This window comes from Temnothorax longispinosus, chromosome 12 (assembly GCF_030848805.1).
Source record: "Temnothorax longispinosus isolate EJ_2023e chromosome 12, Tlon_JGU_v1, whole genome shotgun sequence".
NCBI classification, from domain to species: Eukaryota; Metazoa; Arthropoda; class Insecta; order Hymenoptera; family Formicidae; genus Temnothorax; species Temnothorax longispinosus.
In genome coordinates this window covers 13,326,265-13,335,794 of record NC_092369.1, presented here as the reverse complement: position 1 = coordinate 13,335,794, position 9,530 = coordinate 13,326,265, and the positions used below count along the sequence as shown (strand labels likewise).

At 39.0% G+C, this 9,530-nt stretch overlaps 3 protein-coding genes and 1 long non-coding RNA gene across 6 annotated transcripts; 2 read left to right on the top strand and 2 right to left on the bottom strand.

Annotated features, from left to right (window-relative positions):
* The first annotated feature begins 1,216 nt into the window (after positions 1 to 1,216).
* On the top strand, positions 1,217 to 5,176 carry LOC139823167 (ankyrin repeat domain-containing protein 27-like). Of its 3 annotated transcripts, none has more exons than XM_071795550.1 (3): positions 1,217 to 1,544; positions 1,633 to 2,146; positions 2,220 to 5,176. In XM_071795550.1, the coding sequence occupies exons 2-3, from the start codon at positions 1,800 to 1,802 to the stop codon at positions 4,513 to 4,515; spliced, it is 2,643 nt and encodes an 880-aa protein (XP_071651651.1). In that variant the 5' UTR covers positions 1,217 to 1,544; positions 1,633 to 1,799; the 3' UTR covers positions 4,516 to 5,176. The 3 variants fall into 3 exon arrangements, with proteins under 3 accessions (XP_071651651.1, XP_071651650.1, XP_071651652.1); XM_071795551.1 differs by having other exon boundaries at positions 1,229 to 1,303; XM_071795549.1 differs by having other exon boundaries at positions 1,217 to 2,146.
* Positions 5,177 to 5,343: 167 nt separating this feature from the next.
* Positions 5,344 to 6,403, bottom strand: LOC139823186 (uncharacterized). The gene is made up of 4 exons (XR_011734720.1): positions 6,243 to 6,403; positions 5,878 to 6,086; positions 5,607 to 5,766; positions 5,344 to 5,478 (listed from the first exon to the last, which is right to left on the bottom strand). It is a non-coding gene; the product is annotated as an uncharacterized lncRNA (long non-coding RNA).
* Positions 6,404 to 6,538: 135 nt separating this feature from the next.
* Positions 6,539 to 7,447, top strand: LOC139823183 (uncharacterized). The gene is made up of 3 exons (XM_071795583.1): positions 6,539 to 6,698; positions 6,939 to 7,042; positions 7,128 to 7,447. Exons 1-3 carry the CDS (start codon positions 6,630 to 6,632, stop codon positions 7,300 to 7,302), a joined length of 348 nt encoding a protein of 115 aa, XP_071651684.1. The 5' UTR covers positions 6,539 to 6,629; the 3' UTR covers positions 7,303 to 7,447.
* LOC139823174 (uncharacterized) lies at positions 7,381 to 9,357 on the bottom strand. The gene is made up of 3 exons (XM_071795571.1): positions 8,556 to 9,357; positions 7,955 to 8,433; positions 7,381 to 7,880 (listed from the first exon to the last, which is right to left on the bottom strand). The coding sequence occupies exons 1-3, from the start codon at positions 9,010 to 9,012 to the stop codon at positions 7,590 to 7,592; spliced, it is 1,227 nt and encodes a 408-aa protein (XP_071651672.1). The 5' UTR covers positions 9,013 to 9,357; the 3' UTR covers positions 7,381 to 7,589.
* Positions 9,358 to 9,530: the final 173 nt, after the last annotated feature.

Below are 9,530 nucleotides of genomic sequence, written 5' to 3'. Positions count from 1 at the left end.
AGTTATTCCTCAATTTAGACAAACTGTTTTAAATAACGCCTAAATAAGTATTTATTTTGTGAAATAACGAGGGAGCATAGATTTCCTTATTTTTCAAATAGAATATGGTAGAATATAAAAATAGGATTTACACTTTAATTTTTTTTTTAATTTTGTTATGTCTTTACTTTAACATTGATTTCAAAAGCAGCGTGATTCTTTCAAAATCATACGTCCCTTTTCTATTATATTAATCTCTTTTTACTCTTACACTATATGCGAAAAAGCATTAAAACAAGATTATTAAAAAAATGTTGAAATACTTTACGAGATATTTCACGTAAGTTAATATACTTAACAAAATATGTACATAAAGTAAAAATAAGAAAAATGTGTGCCGCCCCTCTTTCTCCCTTGCTGCGTAAGCGCGCGTCTATATAATGGTCTATAAAATAGAATATAATAAAAGCAAAAATAATAATTAACGTGTGAATATAACCTAATATATACCAAATGTATTATATTACATGATAATCCATTATTTAAACCGTCCTATCCGGGGAAAACGTTCATCCGACGGTGATTTTCCTGGGCATTGACATAATATAATTAATCAACCGTGAATTAGAAGAGTGGCTCTCGCTTTTGTCGGGACATCGACAATTTCGGAAAGGTCATTGGAGAACAAGATGAATATTTCATATTTTCTCGCGGGATTAGCAATGATCATCTTCGATTATTCGTGATAGATTCGCGGCGAGTCATTTTTGTATTATCTCATCATTGAGTTTTACTGCCGAGCAATTTTTATATGCGTATAATTCTACGGTCTATTGTAGGTTTATCGCCGTGCACGCTGTGAAATTAGCGCGAGAACAAAATTCATAATTCTTATATAAATAATTAACAAATAAAAAAAAAAAAATAAAAATAAATATAAATAATATAATTCTTATAAATAATATATAATAATAATATAATATAATATAATATAATAATATAATATAATATAATATAATATAATATAATAATATATTATAATATAATATAATATATTATAATATAATTATAATATATTATTATTATTATTATATTATATATTATTATTATTATTATATTATAATATATAATATAATATATAATATAATATAATATATTATATATAATTCTTATAAATTGACTGTGTTCCTTTTGACGCTTTCAGCGCTGAAAGCGTCGCTCCATCTCTATTTGATATTCAATTGTGCAACGGAGATAGAATAATGCTTACAGCTTACAGCGCTGAAAGCATCAAAAGGAACGCAGCTTTTGACAAATCATTGTGGTCATACCGGAATAGTTTTCACCGAAAATATAATATGTTTAATAATTAATAAAACGAAGTGCTTCTAAAGAAATTTTAAGATATACTTCGTTATTTAAAGAAAATATATTCATGATCGTTGATCTAGATTTGTTGTCGTTTTATTGCTAATCTTGCAATATATGTCGCTACATTTTGCCTATTATCAAGTAAATGTGAAATATATGACGTGTAAAATATTCGTTGAGACGATTTAAAAACTGTGAGAGAAATTTTTGGTTACAAAGAACACTGCAGAATTGCCGTGTTAGTATAACCTAACCTAACTTAATTTTAACCTCAACTTGCAGCTCGCAGTTTCGTCCGGCTGTCGTAAATTTGCACCGTGCACCGTGCACCGTGCGCCGTGCGCGATGTCAGGCGCTTCGCCGACGACATCGACACCGGCCGCGATTCCTGTGTCGATTCGCTTCATCGTCTTCCACGTGACACTCACCCCTGTTGCCGGTCCCCGATCATGAACGCGGGATACGACGAGGATCTGTCGGAGAATCGGTTCCTGCAGGCTCTCCGGGATGAACACAGTGCCATGTTTCTGCGGGCCGTCCAGGAAGGCTGGATCATCTGCGTTCCGCGCAGCGACAGCTTTGCCAGCCGCAGGTTGCAGGAGAACGAGGTGAACGCTCACATCCTGGTTCCCGGACAGGACCTCTCCGTCGCCCGCTTCAGCAGCCTGAGCGGCAGGGAGATCCTACTCGAGGACCAGGTCCTGCACGTCAACCACAACGACGTGGAGCAGTATTCCTCGCGCTTGCTCTTCGAGGAGATCTTTTACAGTGATGATTTGCGTAAATATCGTGTATGGTAAGCTGATACTTGAATGATACAATTTCGGATCATTCGGATGTTGGCTTGACGTTGTTGTTGTGACCCGTAGGTGCATCGAGCGGCCCCTGGAGGCCAGCATGTGCGTCTCGGATAACTGCGTGAGTGTGATTACGAATCTCCAGGAGGCTGTGAATTTCCTTCAGGCGGAACTGCCCGACAGACAGCTGCGCGACGACTTCGAGGCCAAGATCAAAGACTTCCTGTACGTTAATAAGAATCTAGAGCGTAAACCATTGCAGGCGCAAAGGGATCTGGTGCACGAGCTGTACGCGAGTTGCCTTGAGATGCTGCTGGAGAACGCGTCGTTGAGAGAGAGGGCTCCGGGCAACAAACAGTATCAGTGGAACGTCAGGGTGTCGCTGGAGACGTACGTTCTCTACGCATTGAGAGATGTCCTGCTGAAATCATTGTCCGCCTGTACTGCCATAGAGGATGCGAATCTGAACAAGATTATTAGGAATTTAGACGGGATCCAACTGAGCGATCTCCGAGTACGATCGGACTTGCAGTCCCGTGTCCACGGGGGAAAGGTAGAACTGTCGCGATTGGATTGCTTCGTGACCGTGCTGGGCAAGATCGAGTGCCTCAGGAGGACCGTGAATTACGTGTCGCGCGGAACATCGTCGTCCGTCACGTCGGACGATCTCCTGCCGGTGCTCGTGTTCCTCGTCGTCAATGCCGGCCTGTCGAACTGGACGGCGCAGCTATGCTTCATGAGACAATTTCGTCTCTCCACGAGCTCTGCTTATGAGGCAGACGAGACTGGCTTCTTGATAACTTCGCTGGAAGCCGCGATCATGCACATCAAATCCGGGGTGATTTACGGTGAGGAGAAATGCGCGAATAATCTGGAAAAATATGGTCAATTAATGGATCAATCGGAACGTTCGTCTGTCGGTTATTTGTTCGCGTGCATAAAAAACGGCAATCTGTCCGAGGTAAAAAGAATCTTGACTTACGACGGATTCAATCAGGTCAACGACGTTACGCTTTGCCATCCATTGTGTACCTGTGCGTCCTGCGAGCGAAACTGGACGAGGCAACGGGACCTAAAAGCGTATCCCAAGGATGACAAGGGTCTGACACCGTTGCACGTCTCTGTGCTGCACGATCAGATAGTGATCGTGGACCATCTTCTCGACCGCGACACGGATATAAACGCCGTCGACTCAAACGGCATGACTGCTCTCCACTACGCCTGCATCAAGGGTCATCAAAACATCCTGCTGCTACTGCTGCACGCGAACGCGAATCCCGCGGTGACGGACTCGCGGGGAAACACGCCGTTACACCTGGCGGTGGACCGCGGTCACGAGAGCTGCGTGAAGGCGTTATTGTACCTGTCGGAACACATGAGGATGCCGGTCAACGTGAGCGTCGCGAATGACAACGGCGACACGCCGCTGCATCTCGCGGCCAGATGGGGATATTGCGCGATCGTCGACATCCTCCTGGAGTACGGCGCGAGCTGCAAGATTACCAACAAGAAGGGTCAGAGCCCGTCGATGGTGACGTACAGCGAGACCATCGCCGAATCGCTCAGATGTAACGCGACGTCGAGCAACATCTGCGACGACGTTGCCCTGTCTCAGCGGCGTGTCCTCGCACAGCCTCGTCAATCGGTGCCCTTTCAGCAACGTCGCTGGGCCACGTTGGAGAATAAGAGCCTGTCGCATCCTAAGAGCTACGCCAACGCGATGCAACATCGTATGATGGATAAGCTATTCGCCGCGATAACCGACGGCGACGTATGCCTGGCGTGTTACTACCTAGGACTGGAAGTTTATCGCGAGCGGCCGCCAGGCGCCCGTGCGAATCTGTGCCATCATCCACTCTGCGACTGCGAACGGTGCTCGGCGATCGGCGAGGGTAAGCTGGAGCAACGGCAGCGGCAACGAGCGCTTACGATCAACGCCTGCAATGGCCTAGGCGAGACAGCGTTACACGTGGCGAGCGCGACCGGTCGCACCAGGATGGTCCAGCTGCTGCTGGACGCCGGCGCGAACGTGAATGTGACGACGAGGCCGGAGGGTCGTACCCCGTTGCACCTGGCGTGCCTCAACGACCGCGTCGACGCGGCGAAGCTGCTGCTGAACTGCGCGACCTGCGACGTGGACGCCAAGGATCACAACGGCGACACGCCGTTGCATCTGGCGACCGTGGCCGGCAACGTCAAGTCCGTCGGCCTGCTCATCAGACACGGTGCGTGCACCAACGTGCGCAATTTGCAGAACAGGACACCGCTGCGCCAGGCGGAGGAGAGGCTGTCCCTCGTCTTCTCCGCGAATCGCACCGGTATACTGAAGATTCTGAAACAAAACTCGGCACAGCCAGTCAGCGACTGACCGGCACCAGCCATTCCGCTTCCTTGTGTCTTAAGCTGCTCTGCCTTTTCTGTGTCTTTTCTACGTCTTTTCTACTTACCTCATAAATTAGTCAGAACAGTTTTGCTAGAAGTAGCTTTAACGTAATACTCACATAATTTCTTCTTCTGATATTTCGTTGCAGCGGTTGAACAAAAAAATTGTCCATTCAGACTTGTGTTCCAATATATTGTAAATTATACTAACAATAAGAGAAATCTCCGCACAGAAAGACGATGATTACTTTTTATTCTATGAGTGATTTTGTTTGTGATTACCTGTATCTTGTAGCATAATTCTAACTTTGTTCGAATGTAACTTAACTTTGCTCTAACATATGTTAATTGCAATTCTAAAATTAAATCTCATGCGCATCTTGATATATTTTTTCCAAACTGAACGAGATTTCTTTTTGAGAATCGCTTGCGTAAGTTGCACAAATTGTACACACCATGCCGAGCAATATTAGTGAGATTAACATTAGTAAATAAGTAAGACAAACAGTGCAATATAAGTCAGGTTACAAATATATAGTCTTATATATTTTATATAATATAATCAGAAGCTATAAAAATATATATTTAAAGGAATAAAACTTGTGTAAATTATTTGTTTTGTACGAAATAAATAATACGTATATGTATTCGTACAATTTGTACTTTATTTATACAATTTAGATATTGTAACTCGAGGGGAGAGAGAGAGAGAGAGAGAGAGAGAGAGAGTGACAAGAGAATTGTACAGAGTAAATGCATAAAAACTTAATACATTTTACACTTTACAATTATATATTTTTAACACACATGTATATGTACTCAGTCAGACAGATAGTAATCGAGCATTTTCTGTGTTTTTTGCATTCTTTTTTAGATTTGACCAACCACAATTTTATGGCACTTTCAACTTCCAATGCTGTAGTGTTTATATGGACTTTCATTACGGATTCTGAAAAAAAAATTAGAAAAAATTTGTTTAAAATAAAAAACAAAATGACATTATTTTATCAAAATTCTTGTTATAAATATAGTTTTATAATATATTTATATTATATATATAAATTGTAGAATTCTTACTTATTATTATTTGAGAAATAATCAAATCAGAAAAATTTTGTTTCCTTTTGAATCCTAGCCAAGAGAATTCTGCAGCCAAGATATCAGCGAAAATTTTCTCCATTATTCTTTTAACCATAATTTTAACATTCATTCCTCCAAATCTTGAAAGTTCCATCACCTTAAAAGTTTAAAATAAAGAGTGATAAGACTTCTGTTACATTAAACTACAACTCAACTACTACTTAGTACTTATATTATTATATTATTAAAATTTATCCCAATAACTTACAACTTCTTTCTTGCATTTTTCATTTTTTAAATAATCTTCCACATTGTGAAGTTCTTCCATTGAACGTATGGGAAATTTAAATTTTTCAAATAAAGATTCTTCTTCCATTACATTATTCATCTTACGATCATTTAAATATTTCAATATTTGGTCCATTTTCCAATTGATACTCGACAGTGTCCCCAGTATCTGTTTTTCATAGGATTCATCTGAAAATTAAAAAGGAAATGTAATGACTAATAAGAATAAATGAGAGATTCATAACTTCTATTTTATAGAATATAATTTAATAACAATTTTAATGATATTGAAAAAGCTGTGTGAATTAGTATGTAATAAGAAATATTTAATAGTTAATACAATACCTATAGAAGTGTTTTGAGGCTCAATGGTATTTGGAATTTCTTTTGATGTACAACACCTGGCACTAAAAAAAATTCCTATGAAGTTTATACAAAAAAATATGAATATTTATCGCTACGGTGAATATCGGAACACATGAGGTCTGTTTTTTATCGCTGCACTGGGACTGCACGGACTGCACTAGAACTTCCCTTCAAGTCGCTTTCGCCAAATTGCAAACAGGGAGTCGCAAGAATTGACCAATCACAGTCGATTATTCTCTTCAAATTCGATTGTGCGTGGTCAATTCTTGCGATTCACCACTTTGTAAACCAGCACTAATGTATGTGTATATGTAGACATCTGTAGTTTCAAGCTAGGTTGAGATAGGTTTGGGATTATGATGCACAATGGAGTATCTGTCAAGAGTGTCAAGCAATACATTCTTTATATTAACTTGGAGTTTCGTGATTTCTCCGGTATGTCTGTGTTTCGCATTATTTCTACTTTCTCGGTTGTCATTCTTTTTTTCGTATTTTAATGTGATATGGTGATATCGTGATATCGCGAAATTACGATAAACGTTCGTAGAAAATGTCATGCTTTGGATGTCGATAGAATTAATGTTGCATGAAAATGTTTACGTCTTAATTTATAATTTTTCTGACTTGTCTATAAATTCGATTTTCGGTTTCCTTGCATATATATATTTTTTTCAGACTACTGCGCATTACTGTGTATGGGGCTTATGTGAATCGTCACAGTATTGTTGCGACGAAAATGTATGCTGCAGCTACAGAGACTACGACATATGGATCACTGTGTAAATATGTCATAAAATAGATTTGAATTTGGTAAATGCGTCATACTTTACATGCATTAAGATCTAACAAAAATTTTTTCAACAGGGTCATCATAGCTGGAGTTGTAATTGGGATGATACTGGCTGGTACATGTCTTTACTATAATCTATGCCGTATCTACCTTTATCTACAAAAGAGATACTATGGCATCAGTTCCGTGTCGATGCCATCAGAATTTGATTCCGATGGAAAATCAATAAAACTATCATTTCATGAGTAAATACAATTATAAGTGACTCTCTTCGTCATACCAAATATGTAATATTCCACCTTTAATTATAAATAACAGTAAATTAGGTAAAATTATACATGTCTATAAATTTATTCTTCTGTGTTGAAAAAATATACATATCGAGAAAATTGCATCCACATTCTATATATATTTCTACCAAGCAATTGTATTCAGTTGATATTTTTCTCGTAACTTATATAAATTTTTATTTGCTGCTTATATTACGACAATTTAAAGTTTGACACACTTCTGACAAACAAGTCCTATACATAATCCTATATCTCATCTATACTATATTTCCATTCGAGTATCCTATCGCTAATTTTAAAGGCGTTCCAATTATCATTGATCTTTGATACGCGAGATTTAACGTGCACAGCCTCGCAAATCTCCTTTGTATCCTCGGGTATGAAAAAGTCTGAAAGTTTCGGTACTACATCTTTTTGCCGTGGTTCTGGATCTTTACTTCGCATAACGGTTGATGGCAATTGTCTTTCATCTATACTCAAATCCACTAAATTTTTGTAAATTGCTTCATCCAATGGAAAATCGAGTGCCGTGGAAATCTGTGACAAAAAGATAAACGTTTTCCAATGTATACATATACGCACACGTAGGGCCAATTTATATAAAGATTTACCTTTCCGTTTAGAAAACTCTTAAGCGTAGATGACAAATGACTGACATCTGTGACAATCTTCTGCTGCTCAAGTTCTTTCAGTTTATTTACAGTACACACGATAGAGTTGTATTCTGGTTGGGCCAAGTCTTCTACATCTGATGTGACGGTACGTCTTTCATTTCCATCACTTGCTTTTGTATCGTTCTGCTTCTTGCGAAAAACTCCTGGCCCCACAGATGTTTTGATCTTAGGACCCGATACGTTACGTAAAACGATTTTCTTGACCGGAGATATTTTATTTTTTGCCACAGTCTTGTAACGCGACGTAACACGAGATAGGGTAGTTGCAGGTTTTGCATTAAGAATTCCCCCTTGGATCATTGAATTCCTCGTTCTTTTCATAATGCTTGGTGCAGATTGCGACTTCGTCATGTTTGACCCTTTAAACGCTGGTCTTGCAACGTTTACTTTTTCCTTACAACCAGCCTGCAAAATACCTGTAAAAAGTTTAGATTTTAATTGAGTAATTGATTGTACCTTGTTGCGAGTTTTCCGTTCTTGTTTCGTTGACATTTAATTTGTTTAAGGGCTAGATATAGTTCTTTTCAATGACAATTACCTTTATTTTCTTTTCCCTTTTGTTGCAAACACTTTATGCGCTCTCTCGAAACATCATCTCGTGGATTTTTATCAAGTTGCAACATTTTACAACTCTTCCCTGTATTCTGAATACCATTTGCATCACGCAAAATCATTGTGCTCTCGACTTTTGTCACATTTTTATCAGAGAAAGATTTATCCTGGACATTGCCACATGTAATGCTGCGACATGAGGAGTTGTCATTGTTACAATTACTTAAAGACACATCTTTGTCACCAACACTTGTGGATTTTGTAGGATCTACAATTCTGATGGGCTTTTTAAGAGATAAGATTTCCTTGATTCTTGGACCATTCGCTTGCACAACAGTCTGTTTTTTACAATGTTCAACGATCTCCTCCTCGTTTTGCCCGTTGTCGGAAAATTGACAGAATCTAACTTTCGGTCTTGAAATTATTTTAATATTATTCGTCATAGCGAGATACCGTTCGTATAAATTTCATGTGACATGTGACTTCGCGATTAAATTAAACTAATAATTTGAATAAAAATATTCCTTTTAACGAGCGAGTTAAACGTAACGTCTCAGAGTCTCATATAATATGGTTATGGAAAATATTGTCCGAATCTCTAAAATTTGTGATAAAATCAAAATACCTTTTGCAAAATGTTTCACTGTGAAATTCAAATTTTATTTAAACGATCTAAACATTCTAAACTATAAAATATATACCGATACGACACTCACGACAGCCACAGTATAACCCCGATGGTCCACCTAAAAACATGGCGGAAAATCGGAAACCAATGGGCGCGTTCAGCAGACCAAGCCGCTCAGCAGTCGAACGTGCGTGGCTTCTTACTTTTAGAACCAAGCAATCAACCAATCACAATCGAATTTGAGGAGAATAATCGACTGTGATTGGTCAATTGTTGCGATTCTCCAAAAGCTGTTCCGATTTTTATGTCTATAGTGTGCACGCGATGGATAAT